This window comes from Dinoponera quadriceps, unplaced genomic scaffold, assembly GCF_001313825.1.
Source record: "Dinoponera quadriceps isolate SergipeBrazil2010 unplaced genomic scaffold, ASM131382v1 scaffold1308, whole genome shotgun sequence".
Taxonomy (NCBI): domain Eukaryota; kingdom Metazoa; phylum Arthropoda; class Insecta; order Hymenoptera; family Formicidae; genus Dinoponera; species Dinoponera quadriceps.
The window spans coordinates 344,028-361,096 of NW_014555613.1; the positions used below are offsets into that span (position 1 = coordinate 344,028).

The 17,069-nt window shown below is 45.4% G+C and overlaps 1 protein-coding gene across 1 annotated transcript in view; it reads left to right on the top strand.

Annotated features, from left to right (window-relative positions):
• Positions 1 to 2,357: 2,357 nt before the first annotated feature.
• Positions 2,358 to 17,069, top strand: part of LOC106744836 (POU domain protein 2-like) — a 137,870-nt gene continuing 123,158 nt past the window's right edge. The window contains exon 1 of the mRNA XM_014619882.1: positions 2,358 to 2,859. Within this exon, the coding sequence (XP_014475368.1) occupies positions 2,358 to 2,859 (502 nt within the window). The remainder of the gene's footprint in view (positions 2,860 to 17,069) is intronic.

Below are 17,069 nucleotides of genomic sequence, written 5' to 3' on the forward strand. Positions count from 1 at the left end.
CAACCACCCCTGTCGATATTTTCACGATATACGTTCGTATCGTCTCGTGTGCGCGATGTCACTATTAATATTTCGAAACGGACGAAAAGTCATGTCGAGTAGCAGTTGGAGTATCACTAAAGTGTATATTGTAAACTTGACGTGATATAATTTATCATATTTAACCATTTGCAACAAAATGTTGTAGATATAAGCATTGCATTATTTATATTTCGAATATCGGCAGAGTTTATGCGCGGTAATAATTATAAGAATAATGATGATCAGATAACGTCGAATCACACAGTATATACGACTGGTGACGTTTTGGTAGGTCTTTCTGAAGGCGGAAACATACCTTAGGCCGACACAATAATCACATTATTTGGCAGATCGCCCTTACCAGCGATCTGAACCTGTAACCGTACCCACCTGCTGCCATTCCGTCGACGTCATCGAACCGTAACACAATCCCCAGGTATGTTCCCAAGATCTCCGGAGGGAAAAATCTTAATGTGTTTGTCAAGATCCTCGGATGTTCATCCTTAATACCTTCCCAAATATTGAGCAATTGGGAGAGATTAGAGTAACAAATTGTGTGACGTCACGGATGTGCAAACAAATTCTATAATTCCGCGAATGACGTATAAATTTGATGTCATACTCCTCATTTATAAAGAAAGGAAATAACGTGAGCGACACTGAGATATCTCCTCGTGTCCGAAAGGCGATGCAAAATTTCCCGTGATCACGCTTGCTATCCGACGGACTACCCCGATTGCGGCCGCAGCGATAGGGGTTTATGTGGGTGGTCCGGCGCGAGAAGCCTCCCTACGTCCGCATCAACCGCACTATATCCCGTACTACGCGATCGTACGTTCTCTCCCCGGTGCCTTTCCACATTTTGATCGGCCGCTCTGCAGCGAACATTTATCGATTGGCATGTTTCTCGAGCAGTGAAGGTTCCCGATAATCCACCGGGCGCGCTCGGTCTCCGCAAGAAGTATGCGAACCGGATTGGCGGAATCGAGTTAATTCTTCGAAGCATCGGTCCTTAAGTATCAAGGTCTAATCGTCATCATCTTCGCGGGGTAGGGTAGGTAGTGCGGCGATTGGACGCGAGCGTTGCATATGCAAATCTCTCTCTCCCGCTGGTCTCGCGCCAGGTGAAAAAGATGCACTCTCGCGAGTTCCGGAGAACTCGCCTCTGCCTCGCCGGGCGGAGCCGCTCGCGATCCGCGTTTCCCTGCGATTGGAAGGAGAGTTCCCCACCGACGCTTTCGCTGCCCCACCAAGACCGCCGTCCCCAGGTTGTGCCGGCCACGCTTTTCGCTCCGCGCTTCTCTCCTTGTCCATCGCAGCGGCGACAACTCGCTCTCTCCTCTTTCCGCCGTAGAGACCTAACGACTCCCCCACCTCAGGTTACTCCGGTTCGCATACGCGTTTGCCGTGGCCGGTAGGCGGCCAGGCGGGTGTACATGAGTCCTCTAGTGTAGCTGCACACATGCACGCGACAGCATCTGACCGCCGCAGCTACCGCCGTCGTTCCAAGCGTGCCTGCGAATAGTTGCAGCGCTTTTCACCTGACGGATCGTCACGTGTTATTCGCAACTGCCCGGGAAGTAGTGAATCGGTGCGGAGTGAATTCGCGATCATTCATGCACGCCGAGGTAGTGCTCGTTGATGACCAGCCGGCGCATCAATGACAGTCGCGAATGACGGTGTTCACGTGCTCTGGGACACTGCGATCGTCGAGATGCACTTGTGATGGGTGTTTCGCGCGGTATCGTGTATCGGATAGTTTAACTGCTGGAATATACGCGCATCGTGTGGATCGGTGCATTGAGTGGACTTAGTGGACTGTGTTGTCGAAGAATCCGAGACATTGACTGAACAAGAGAATCGTGTTGGAACCGCGGCTATATTTCCCACGTACGCGAACGAGCGATGAAATAGTACAGTGAGTTATCAGTAAAGGAGAACTGGCGCGATCCTTCGTCAAAAGTAGAACCCAGCAGGCGACCACGTTGGATCTCGCGGCGTTGGCTGCCTACGGGGGCGTTTCGGGACCCAGGGTCGCGGTGGCGGGCACCGGGGTCCTCGCGCTGCCCGGCCTGATACCCGACAAGGGTTTATCATCGCCCGGAGGCCAGTCGAAAGCGAAGTCCGCAGGGCTGGCGGGCCTCGACAGCGAGGCGGTGCGCCGGTGGGTCGCGGAGGCCGCGCGTACCGTCCGGCCGATTCCGCCTCCGGTGGTAGTGCCTGCGAGCTCACCGCAGCAACAGCAGCATCACCATCGTCAACAGCAGCACCACAGACAGCGTCAGGAGGCCAGTCCACCGTCGGTAGGACTCTCCCCCTTCGTTCTGCCAGCATCGATGACGCAGACCCCCAGTATGCATTTACTTGAGAACAACAACTTGGTCGAGGTTGTCATGGCGCAGCAGCAACAGCAGTCCCAGCAGTCGTTGCAGAAGCAGAAGCAGACCAGCCCCACGAACAATAATACCATCGAGCCTTGGCGGCCGAATCAATGGTGGAGTCCGCCCACCACTGGTGTTCACCAGGAGCAACCGATATCCCAGCCGCAGAGTTTGGTGTGTGGCCAGGTGCAGAGGCAATCGGAGATCGATCAGCCGCTCGACTTCTCCGTTGGCTCCCTACAGCAGCAAAGGCTGCACTCGCGCGTGAGGACTATGCACGAGAGGCTTCAGGTTAGGACGCACGACAACAACAACGGTACGGCGAGCGGCCAGAAAATCACCAGGGGAGACGTGAGCAGGCGAAGTTACAGCCCCAGTGAAGCCAGCACCAGCAGCAGCGAAGATGAGGGCGTCTCCACCGGCGGCAGTCCTTCGGGGCCTCTTCGGGGAGCCTCGGGTGAGAGTCCAGCGAATTGCATTCGATATAGGAACCCAAGCAACCGATATTATTACGATAACTGCGGACAATCGTTAAAACACTGGGAAACCATATAGGAAATCCACGCGAAATTTCATGCTTGTCCCTGAGGGCCAGATCCTAGGTAACAATTCACATATGAATTCCTATTGAATTTCTTATATGGATTTCCATGGATTCTTATATTTTCACCTGGAAAATTTCAACAGGTCCCCGTAGTCGTACGCGCGTTACGTAATTCTCGGCCAACTTTCGATAAAATTTTGCTCGAATGTGGACGTTGAAGCCGATTGATGCGTAAGCCAAGTGACGTAACAGCCTAATCTCGTCGAGAGAGCATAAATTAAACCGGCGCATTATCACTTATCTAGAGCTCTAATGGCATTATTATAAATAACAGATCCAGCGTGTCAAAATGAGCGCGGATCTGTACGCAGATATATATCTATCTGAATCTTTCGATCGACCGAAAAATATTGCACGACAATATTTACCGCTCCTTCGACAATCCTTGGACAATCAGCTAAGTCATGAAAAGTATTCGCTCGAACGTCATTTCGTACACGCCAATGGCCACGAAAGTCGAGCATTTTGTGGAAAACGTTACGTTCGTCAACGCGGTCTACCGTCACGACGCCCCCGCGCTGCATTGTTGTTCACCACGGTTGCATTGTGCATCCCGGCATTGTATAGATCATGTGTCTCCCCCAATCGCGAGGAATGAAACGGCCGGATTTTACATTTGCCAAACGCATCTGCTGAACCGCCAGTCTCGACTAAGCTTATGCTCGCGATGAGAATTTATCTTGAAAGAAAGGTCCCGAGATTTAGCCGACTGTTCAGACGATGGGTATTGCCGCGATATATCCCTTCATCGCGATGCTCGCTCGTGAAAAATGGCGACATTTTCACTCGAAGTGAAAATACCGCCTCTCGAAACCGCGCGAGAGTGAATGCTTAGAACGGATTCCGACTCCGTACGAGTGAATGTTTCAATCGATTAGGCTGAACTTGTCCACGTGACAGTGAAATACGTCAGATTTACTCGACGATGGAGGATTCATTCTACACGAGTGGAAAGTCACTCGAGTGACTCGTCCGTCACTTGACTTTGCGGATGAATTTTCGCCCCGGGAAATTGAGAGAGTAACCGATATTCATCCGACTGTATTATTGCTCCCGAGATACACGAATGGCAAGCAATGAGCGCATACAATATCCAGATTATATTTCCGATCAGATAGTGTGACGTTCTCACGGTGACTAATCGTTGCACGTTAGCGGTCCGCTATCGAGCAAAATCAGCTGTCTAGGTTGAGGGACCGAAGTTTAAGCAGCCATATCACACGTATCGGCGATAATTACCATACCGCGACCCGACGCTGTTATTAATTACGTGCAACACACGCGGCTTTATTAATAGCAACGGTGCGTTTACCGGTAAATCCGCGCGATTCACGGTTGTTGCACGTGTCGTTTGTATCTCCTCTTCACTCGCCGGCTCGTCAACAATCGCGCGACACATACAGATAAAAAGTCTTCTTCGCCGGTATCGCATGATAATACACACAACAAATAGTGATCTGTCCACATCGAATTCCACAGCGTGGCGAATCGTTTGATATCGATCCGTCGAGGGATCTAAGGTGAAAGTACCAATGCCTGGACGCGTACCGAATTCTAAACATTCTCGTCGTTTAAATACGAATGTTAATCTCAAAATATAAAATATTTATATATATTCAATATATGTACGTATATTCTATGCTGAAAGCTTGAATATTCGAATATATTTCAAGGCCAAAATGCCGAATGAAGTACATGTCCAGGCATTGGTACTTTTACAGTCGAAACATCCGTCTCATTTCTCGAAACGAGTGTGATGCATTGTGATCCCATGATGTATCGTGTACCTGCTATTATCATTGATAGTTTATCAAATCGTTATTTTTGTAATGTAGTCACCGGTGAGCTCTAACGAAACTTATTGGGAAATATGTCTGATATATATTAGATGCGATATGATAAGGAGGGAAAAATACTGATCAAGCTAAATAGGCGTTTGGTGTGTGGATCTGTTATAAAGAAACGTAATATTACTTTTACACGAGTCTCCTTTGTTCGCTACGATATGCGGCGCGATAAATAGAGTATTAATAACGTGGAAGATGTCATTAATGGGCGTTGATCAGCCGCGATAAGCATTAGTGAGATAGGTGAAAAAAATCACCAGACTTTAGATACAATCGATAAAAGTGCGTATCGCCGTGATCTGTATCGCCGACATGGTTAATCTATGGCAATTGCACGACGACTATGTATTCCTCGTATTCGAGTGCTCGATATCGAGGTTATGATAAATCTCCCCTTCCGTTCTCTATACTTTATTACGTTAGAGTAACACTAATATTATGAAAAAAGGAAGAATATTGCAACGGTAAATACACGCAGCTCGAACGAAGAAGAAAAAAAGAACTTTATCTTTTGATATCGTCTTAGCTCTCGGCCGGCGTGTGAATAAATGTTCCCCGTAATCTTGCGCGATGTCGCAAGTCATTGAATCACATAATACACAGAAACCGTGACGAATAAAGCGAACTTAGGCGTGGAATTTGATTTGTCAGTCTTTTATCGTCGCCCATCATCGACGAAAATCCTTTCTCGCCTCGAGGAGTGAGCGTCGCGTCGCGAACCTCTCGCGATCGTGGTTACATTAGACGAAAAGGAAAAAAAGAGAGTTATTGAAAATCGGCGAAAGCAATCGGAGGCCAGATGGTATGCCGCGACGTTCCGCGTTTCTCGTCCAAGAATTCTGATCTGGCATTGAAAGGAGGTGATTGCGCGCACGAAGAAAGAATTAACATTTGATAACTCGCAGTTGTAAATTGCTTTGATTACCTCCATTCCGTTTGGCACGACGGTATTCATAATCAACGATGATGATTCCGCGTCTCGTCCTTGGTGAGAGGACGTGGAGAGTACGGGCGGCTTCGGATACCCGGGTTTCACGGGGCCCGGGTGTATTACGATGTAACCTGATACGCGTTTGATTCTATATTATTTACGAGCAGGTGTAGCGGCGCAACAATGTTTATCGCGTAATTAGATTCTGTACGTACGCAATCTTTATCACGCGTCGATGAGTTTCGCCGCGGCAAAAATCACACGCGCAGGAACACGACGATGTGTGTACGTACATGTGCGCGATGATAATAATTTTCTCGGGCGTCTTCCCTCCGCATTGATTTCGATCGCTGCTTTTGCACGCTTTTTTCCGCCTCTTAATCAACGCCTGGCGAGGCCGTCTCGACGAAAAATACTCCCTCGCATGTACGACCGTCACTGCGAATATTTGCACGACGCGATAAATAATTATGCGTATCGTATTTATTTAAATACCTATTTACTGCGAGGAAGAAATCATATTGTTATTTAACCAAGCTTCTTTGTTAAGCTGAAACTAAAGCCGACATTCATAGTCAGATCTTATATTTAAGATCGTTCCTTTTCAGACGCTGCATTTCGTTTGCTATGAAGCATCTAAAGATGAACCTAAGACAATCTTAAACATAAAATCGGACTATAAATAGCAGTCCGAGGTATTCATTAACGAAAGATGAAAAGCGCCCGGTACAGTTTGCCGCGATTCTCGACAATGTGCGCAACCTTAATTCTCGCCGGTATTAATACATCGGGCATGATTATTATCATTAATTATTGCCGCGCCTCTCGAGGCATGGTTTGATGCGATTAACCACCGTTTCCGCTTGTTCTTGGGCAATTTCGCTGAGGGCGCACGAACCGCTTTGATGTGGTGCCGCGCGAACGCCGATAACGATTCGCGGCCACCGGCTTAAATCATTCTTATTGGGATCATCTTTTTCATCATGATCGCTTCCACTAACTATCGCCAGGAGCCAGCCGTCTTCTTCTTCTTCTTCCCGCCTTCATTAGCGTTTTCTCGTCCGAGCGCGCTCGAGTGCCGTCGGATCACTCGCGTGCGGAAAATTAGACCGCCTTCCGATTCGTGAGAGTACTCACGTGGAGTGCGATCCCTCTCGTTCCTCGCTCCGTGATCACTGATCTTCGAGCTTCGGATGTCAATTCCGCGAAGTCCATTCCCGTTTCGCTATTTTCTTCCCGATGCAGCCACCGTTTCCTAAGCCTACTTATGTATCCTGTCTCGCGAGGATTGCACACCGGCACTTCCGGACTGGCGCGCGTGCAGCGCGAGATTTTCTAGTTAATCCAGACCCTATCTCCCTCCGTCTCTCTTTCTCTTTTGTGAAATAAGGAATTAGCAGTCCATATGATACAATTGGAATTTAGTTGACGGACTTAGTTTTTAGCCGTATGAGCTAAAAACTGCGACGAAAAATTAATTAAACTTCAGTTGTATTATTCAGTTAGACAGTTAATTTTTAGCTACGGGGGCTAATTCATTTTTCCATGTTCTAAATCCCGTTCACCTTCTGCCGAGGACGTCGCGGTGTCGAACAGCGATGTGAATATCGCCGAGCGATATTCGATCGTCAGCGATGGAACGTCGCTCGTAATAGTTTTTTGCTCGTAGCTTAGAATTATCAATCAGTCATAGACTAACGAGATACTAATTCATTATTTTACCTTACGTTGCGCGTCGCGCAGCACCCAATGAACAAGCACGAACGCTCGCGTTATCGTCATTCTGTTTTATGCCCCCGTATCGTCATTAACGTACGATTAGTCGTTTAACATCGGAGTGTGCATCGATAAAAAATGTATATCGATACGGTCGGTGCATCGACGATGCGGCGCATCCGGTGTTTCGTCGCAATTCGTACGACGGCCGTCGGTGACGGATAAAACCACATTTATCGGCTCTCTTTCTCTCTCTCTCTCTCTGTATTTAACCGCGTTCGAATAATATATTTATCTTTACGGCACGGGTCTCTTTGCCGTACGAGTGAAACGGCCTTTATCGATCGACGATCTCTCGCTCGCGTCACTCGAGAAACGAAGGCTTGGCCCGAAAGATAAAAAGCCGACGCGTTAAAGAAGCGGCCGGAAGCGCGTACCTCGCACGGCTAATACGCACAGTGACTATGAATACATAAAGACGCGCGCGATCCAATGGGATTTGCACAACGGATAACGCAGTCGGCGAAGGAGAACGACGTGTGATAAAGGGAATATTCGATCTGAGACATGACAATTAACGCGGTGACTGTCGGTTTTCTTAGGAATCGGAGGGGAAATTTAACGTGGCGGCGTTCACTCGCAAATATGCACTGAAAAATTAATTTCGTCGGATCTACCTGACAACCGAACGCGTTTAATTGTCCATTGTCAGATAGATCCAACCAAACTTACTTTTCAGTGTGTAGACACAATAGTTTTCATTTATTTAATCCATTATTTATTTCGCGTTTTCTGTTTCTAGAAACTGTCGCAAATTTACGAATTTTTAAAATATTTATCATATTAAAAGTATATGGAACGCAGGACGAACACGTAGATATGAGTATCTGAATGATTACGCACCGTCATCGTTTAACGTAAACCGGAATTCCAGTAAGCGCAAGGCAACAGCGGATATGACTGGTCGTACCAAAAAATCTCCGCTCGGTCGTAGTACACGACGTGCGGATTTCTGTCGCAACGGATATCTCGGGCATTTACACGAATCCAATTAATCTACGCACGGCGATCCGCCGTGCTAACCACACAATGCGGCAATTGATTTTGATCCTACAGTGGTCGAACGACAGGTATCATTCATGAAATGTACCTTCCGAAAAATACTTATTATATAAATTGCGTTACTTCAATACGACAGAATATTGAATTTAATATAGAAAAAATCTTCAAATAACACATTATGTTACATCAACAGACATTGCGGATTCAACAGAAAACTTTGACACAAGGACCGATTTGAACGAAATTATTTTTTACTACTTACATAGAACGTAAAATGCGCCGGTCTCTCATTAAGATCGTCTCGAATCATCGCGACGGACGTTGAGTTCACGTGACCGGCCGAATATCTGTCTGGCGATGATACGATTTTAATGAAAAACCCGGCTATTCCTCGGTCAAGCCGGAAGCGGTTGCGTCACCGGCAGCGCGCATAATACCTCCTTATTTGCATTGTCCGCCGGGTTTCCGATTATACCCTGTACGGCCCTCGAATTAAGGCCCTGGCCGTAACCTGCCCGAAACGCTCCGGGCTAGCACACGAAATCCCGATTATTACGTCGGGACGCACACGTCGGCGCGGCGAGGACGACACGTGACCCGCTGGTGGATCCGAGCAGACCGGCGGAAAGGTAATGTCGGTCTCTCAAGTCGGGATATGCCAACTTTACGCTGTTTGCCTTCGTTCGCGCGCACTCACGCGCGATCAACGTCCGATTTCACCGGCGGGTGTCCGTTAACTTAAACCATACTCCAATTAATTCTTCGGGGAATTCTAATTTTGCAGCAAGTTCGAGAAATTGCTGCCCAGTCGAGATTACAGTTATTCAACGCGGATGAATCGGCCAGATTATATATACCGTTCGCGCGAGACTGAAGTCGAGAAGCATAACCAGGATCGGGCCGGGGATCGCTTTAATAACGCCTCGACGCGATCGCGCTGCTTTGAAAATCTCACCTGTTACTTTGGGAGACTCGTCGCACGGAAAAGCTTGAGATACGTGACCCGCACGAGTGGGTGGCTGGCTGGGCGGGGAGGTCGGGAATGGGAAATAGCAATGCGGGGATTCCCGGTAGATAGGCAGTAAGGATGGTACCTACGTACCTATACAGCTCGTGGCAGGTAAAGCCGACGGATAAATCTCACCTTGGATAGGTCAGGTTGGACCGGGAGGATATCGCCGTGAAACGGAGGACCGTGCAGAGGTCACGTGGCTGCTCCTTCCTTCTCGTTTCGTGCCCGCCTTTCTTTCTCGCGCTCGCCTTCGTCTCGCTCCTTTTCTAGGACACGCGAAACCCACGCGGGCAGGTAGGCAGACCTCTTCTCTCTCTCTCTCTTTCCCTCTCTGAGGATACGCGTTTCGGTTTCACGGCGCGACACGCGTGCGTGCCGTGCACGTGCACGCGTACGACAAATCACCGCCGCGACGTGACACGCGACCGACTTTCTCACACCTTCTATTAACCCTAGGAATATTCAGCTAGTCTCCCTTCCGTTCGTGTTACATTTTTGCCCGATTATTTTCTATATACAGATTAAATCCGTGCACAGAAAAAATTAGTATAAACTTAAGTCTTATATTCTAATATATAAGCAGAAATATATAATCTTACGTGAAGATGAAATTTTTATACATAAATAAATTCTATGTAATTTCATGAAAAATTCATATTATTCAAGAATAATTTTCCTAAGTTGAGTTGATATAATATTTTTAGGCACAATTATCAAGATAACTAATATTACATATCGAGGAGCCGTTGGTGAAACTTTCTCACGTTTGCTCGGGCCGTGTTGCTGTCCAATACAGAGCAAAAAAGAGAAATAAAGTCGTGCCGTAGACGCGCGAGTCGACGTCGATCGATACATCTCGCTCGCAACTCGATGCGATCGTAATCGCCACTAATCCTTACTCCCTCCTCTTTACCGACATCGCGCCATAACTCTTCGTTACAACGTAGCATTGCTGAGCGCGACATGCAAATTATGACTCGCATCGTTACCTCGTTCCGCGGGGCGGTCGATACGATCTCTCTCGCGTCGATGACGGATGCACCGGACGCGGCCGCGCCGAGCTCGGGAAGAGGTGCACGGACGACCTTGCCGCGGAAAAGGAAATGCACTTCTCATAATGAAACCTATCGTGGCACGTACGGCGCATAGCGAGATAATGCACCGAGCAGGCTGCACCGACACGTAGGGACACCACGCTTCGTGGGATGTAAACTCCGTGTTCACACGGATTCATATTCGCAGATTCATATTGGCTGTTTACGGCTCAGGTGCGAGTTTATAGCGCGCCAAAGTCGAAACGCGTGTTGCTTGTTAGACGAAGTTTAAGGTCTCTCTTATGGCAATAGAAATGTATGTTTAGAAGGTGATACGTGTGAGATATCTTCTCGCGATGCATCTTTGAATTCACGATGCTGTTAAGTTATCGCATTTAGCATTTCGGCAGTCAAATCTATCCTCATTGACAAGATTAATATCGCACTTGTGAATTTAATATCATTCTTGTTATTCAAGAATATTTTTTATAAATTGCAGGGAAAACGATATCTTCAAATGGATACAATTCTTAGTTTGAAGACATCGTTCTTCCTATATCCAACTTTTCCTCTCAGTTCATAAAAATTATTCTTGAATCACACGTATACATTTTTAACGGAACTAAATAGAATTTCCTCACGCAAGGACAAGTTTTATCTTCATATAAGATTATTATAATTGATATTAATTGTGATAATTGATATTAATTTTTTTTCCGTGCGACCGACTTTCTGTTAACATGTTTGAACAAATAATTCGAAGATAAAAATTAATAATGATAACGATCGGACGCGGTGAGGCTCGTTATCGATGTCGATATCTGAATTCCTAGAACACGTCTCGCTCTACGAATCAATTTCAATAAAATTTCTCAACGTCGCGAGATAGTGACGCGTCTCGCTTCAAGGACCGAGAGAGATGCGTTTGCACCTAGCGAGCCGGATAAATGATGGAAATCACCATATTCATTGCATTTGTCGGCGTGCCACCGCCGCCGAGCCGCACGCCGTATTTGGTGGCCGCGTATGCTAATGCGCCGACGCGCTCGATTGGCAGTCTAGCTTGATGCGCCGGCTCGTGCACACGCAGCCTCGCGTACGAGCTAAAAGGACAAGCTGCATAATACCCGCGATCCCGCTCGAGTCTTCTGCTGCGAGTGAATTATTCTTACGACGACGAAATCGACCGGCTGAAAAACGCACGACAAAATGTCCGCCTTGAAATGTTAGAAATGTTAACAAGAAGCGAGCCGCGTTCGGTCGCTCGCAGTCGCGGCAGGAGAAGGTTCCGCAAAAGGGGACGATTGCGCGCGTCCTCGATAATCCCGGCAAAAGTAATCAAATAACGACGTTGCTCACTTCAACGCAGGATCGGACGGATGTACCTGCGTTCATAGAACAAAATATTACGATCAATTCATATTCTCATGCATAAGCAAGAATATATAATCTTACGCGTGGAGAAAATATTGTAGTGAGAATTATATTAAAATTATCATTCTTTTTACAATAATTTGTGTGTGTGTGTGTGTGTGTGTAAAGCTGGATTATATGGACTAGTCCAGCTATATACCGACATTGTATATATACCGATATTGTAACATCAATTACTATACAAATTGTGACGAACTTCAAATGTGCGATTTATATATTTTATGCGTTCGTTAAAGTGGCTTTGCAACATATCGGATATTTTTTATGATATAGAACTTCCCCATATATAAGAGCTAGTTTTATCTTCATATAGGATCATATATTCCTGCTTATATGTGAGAGATGTGTCTTGAATTGATACTAATTTTTTTTCGCGCGTACAAGCGAGACGATCTCTCTCACGATTATCGATTATGACTCGTGATTTGTAAGACGCCGCGTGCATTCACCGCGAAGCGCGGTAGCACTTGAGATGCGTGAATCAGAATAATAACGCGCACAGATTGCGCCAGCTTCTCTCAGTGATTTACCCCACGGGAAGTCGATCGTTCTGGATCATCTGCGAGGAATGTAAGGTCGACGCGCGTGTGGAAAGACGGAACGCCGATTGTCGCGTCGCGAATTCCGACGCGGGATCGCGAAAGCGTCATTACGGATTCTTTCGCGACTTACGAAAATTCGAAGGTTAATCCACCGCTCTTCTCGGTTGCGAAACTCACGTCGCGACAGCGAGCGAGGGGATATAACGCGCGCATATGTAAGGATTTCCTTTATTCCAGGACTCGTTGAGTCAATGAGCATCAAGTTACCAGAATGATTGAAAGAAGTAAGAACAAATAAAATTTCACTGAAGGCCGGTGCTGCGGCTCTTCTTTTTACGCGCTCGTTACATAACACCTGTCCGTTCTAAAGTCGCTTATATTGTGCGAATGATTGACTCGAACGGGATAATTTGCATAAATTACCTTCATCTTCCGTAGCTATCGCGATTACAAGGATCGTTTCTTCCGTACGTTTGCAATCGAGGCGGGTTCACAAAAGGAATCGATCGAACGTGTTTTTGGCAAACAAGAGAACACCGTGCCGGTAAAGCCGAAGATCATCCGCTCGCTGGAGCGGTTTCGCCGGTTATTGCGGTGCCCGCATTTCACCGCAAATTTCGAGCTGCACGTTACACAGAGTTTCATATGGTTCGCATGCCATATGTTCGTATGCAGATCTCGCGCAGACCTCTTCTATTCGTTGGAAAAATGGTGCGGACGATCGCAACACCCGGCTGCACGTGTTGATGAAAGGTCCGATCGAAATCAGTGTTCGATTTCATAAGACTTCATTACAACATCTAGAAGATATTACATAGAAAAAAATAGTCTTAAATCAATGATAGGTATTCTCATATATAAGCAAGAATATTCTTAGAATATTTTTAGTTTTAAATTGAGTGCAAATAATAATATAATTGAAATTTAGTTAACGGATCTAGTTTTTAGCTGCAGGAGCTAAAAACTAGGTAAAAAATAAGAACAAAAACAATTAGCTAAATTAACTAAATTTCAGTTTTATTATATGGACAGATCATATTTATCTGTGAAAATTACTTCTTTTTTTCCATGTAGTAGTTATTAAATTAAATGGCCCGAAAAATCAATCATCGATATCGAATTGATCATCGATTTGTGAACCCGGACATCGTCGGCCGAATCGACTGAATCGGACGTGATAGCGTCGAGGCCGGTCGGAGATTCCGCGCGGTATTCGCTTACGGTTGCGTTATTGTGAGTGCGAGCGTAAAGTTACACGCACAATTCGTGTGTGTCGCGACTAGTTATAAAACGAAATCTTTATTCTCGTCCACATGTACAACAAAGCACGACCGATCCTTCGACGGTGACGTACCGCTCCGACCTTCTTCCGACTTTCCTCTGCGCTATGCAGCTAACTCGTGAATTTGCGGCAACATTGTGGAAAAAGCGCGTGTGCGAATTAATTGGTGCTTAAGAATCCGGCACGCATCAACGGCATTTTAATTGCGTCATTGTCTGGCGAGACGGTATGCCGCGATTAGCGCGATTAATATATAATTTGAATAATCAAAGTGGGATTCACGTGCAGGCAGACGAACGGAAGATTTATCGGCGCATATTTATCGCGCAATGCATCGAAGCGCAAATTAGACGGAATTAAGGAAATCTTTTTTATACGCTGTTATAATTGTATCCGCACACGACGTTGCACATTTCGTTGTATGTGGGTGTGGGTGACTTTATCACAAACGCATAGTCAGTGAATAATCTGCATTTTATTAACTATCTGTACGTTATTATCGGTTAGATACTTCCATTAGCCTCATGTTTGCGCCGTTGCATCTAACCCTTAACTGACAAGTTTGACGATGTAGTCTGTATAATTAGAAACGATGTATACATGCAAAAGTAAAATTTATGATAATTGTGATAATGGTATAATGTGATAATTGTGAAAGCTACATAAAAAAATGGGAGAGACTGAATAACGCCTGCAATAATTGAAACTAGGAAATATTTGTCCTATATACACAGATAAAATATTAGTATTAATTTCAGACTCATATTCTTATATGTAAGCAAAAATATAAGATGCTTCATGAAAAAATTTTACATAGTTCCACGAAAAATATATTCATGCTGTTTCAAAATAATTTTCATGAATTGAGAGGAGAAAATAGGTAAGATGTTATCTTCAAACTTGAATTGTATCAGCTTGAAGATTTGTTCTTTCTGTTTAATATTTTTCCTCTCAAATCATAAAAGTTATTCTTCATAAACAAGAATATGATTTTTTTGTGGAACTATATAAAATTTCTTCATGTAAGAGCAAGTAACTCGTTACTATTATCATTACTTAAGAGAAATAACAAATAGTTATAATTTCATCGAATTTTGAATCTTTTTTTAGAATTCGCTTCTGTTTGTTTCATATACATATGTAATATACGTGCGCAAAGTAATGATAAAAATAACGATTATATTCGTTACCGTTACCCAAAAAATATAACCGCGTTACTGTTACTAATGAAAAAAATATAACGTCCTTACCAAATCGTTACTGAGAAAAAGTAACGACAACGACGTTACAAATAACTTGTTACTTCCCAACTCTGGTTAGTGACATCGAATAAATATTTTTTTAGATAGTCTCTCAATGTGCTTATATATATATATATATATATGAAAATATGAGTCTTGAATTAACTTATTTTCCGTGTACGTACATTTTGCTCCTTCTTAGCAATTATCATAATTTTGAGGACTGTCGCCGTCTAAGGGTTCATCGGTAAACTAATATCCCCTAATGATGTCCGAAATGAGAGACGCGGGAGGTCGTTTCGAATTTCGCAGTATCGTATGAGTCAGCAACGGGGTGATGGCGACAGCCACAGGAACCGGGGGTCGTTTTAAGTAAAGATAATGACAATGTACACAGGAACACGCGTAGCTAATACCGACACACGTCTCCGAGGCGGCTCGCCGCTTCCTGCCTCTCATGTATTCAAATTGAACCACGTAACACCGTCATGGAGCCTCGTATAATGGTAATGATGATGGTAAACGAGACCCATGGACGCCTTCGCTCATCGCCGCCAGATCTCGGGAAAAGTACTGTGATTTCATGAGCCGCAGCATGACGACGCAGCACTCTCGATCGTCGCGATAATTTGCAGAATCCCGCCACCGCGATCATGGCCGATCGCTCATTCCGGAAATTATACAAGACATTACGGAGCAGTCCTCCCTCCCCTTTACCAGTCGGCTTATCGCGATAATTAGCCACGTGTTCGCTTCTCAATTAAAAGAGAGAAAAAGGACAGGAAAAATTCACGACATTCGAAGTGTATGAAACGGTGGTTCCTTAAAGATGTAACACAAATGGCGTGATTAAGCGTGCGTTCTCGACTGCGGAGCAACGTGGTCATAAACGTATTCAGATATCAAGTCGCGCACGCCGTAGCAACGACACGAGCGAGAGATCATTGCCCCGCGCGGAAGAAGTAACTAATCTGTCCTCGCGATCGTTTCGTGATTCCTTCGGATCTGCTTTCTTTGTCCCCACTTGTTTTCTTTTTCCTTCTCTCTCTCTCTCTCTCTCTCTCCTCCCGAGCGTAATAACTCCTTCCGGACGCGGCGGCTTCTCGGGCTCTTCGGCAGCCGAGGACGTTCCGCGAGCGACATAATTAGCTGCTCGACGCGCTTAATGTAATTTTAATAACTGGATAAATAAACATAAAGAACGTAAGAGCAAGACGGCGTAATTTTAATCCGGATGTGCCAACGATGAGCAGCTTCGATAAAGCATGATGTTAATGCCTCGTCGCGCGGAGAGAAGCCTCGCGACGTCACTCGGCTCGCTCTACCCCCGTGCCATTGCGTGCGTGCATGCGTGCGTGCATGCGTGCGCAGTCATGTTATTTTCGCAGTTTATGCTACGTATGCTAATCCGACTCGCCGTCGCGTCGGGCATTCCCCAAATAATGAATAATCGCAGGCACGAACCTATTAGCCGCGTCGGCGAAATTACCCAATGCGGCGTTGCGCGTATCTTCCTTCGGAGAGAAGCATATCGTTCATTGGGAATTTGACGACACGGCCCGAGTAGAAAAGAATCTAGCCAATAACGATCAGCATTACATAACATTCTTCTTCATTTTTCCGTGGAATTCTTTTTTTTGATTTCTCACTTTCTTTACGGAAAATAGCGGCAGATTTTAACCAAAAACACTTGCATTTTTCTAAACGAATTTTTGTATCTTTGAGATAGAAACCGAAGAAATGCGTGCAAGAATGAGGGAAGAACGAGGGTTTCCGCATCTTTAAAACTATAATTAATCGTATAATAATTATTAACCAAACTTTGTTTGAATTGTTTTGAAATTTTGTTTTCTTTCTCTTTTTGATAACGACTGTTGTGTTATGTAATATATCCTTAGCTAATTGATTCTGGCATAATACGCTGTCAAATTTACGGGCTTTCTTGTTAATGGTAGAGTGACT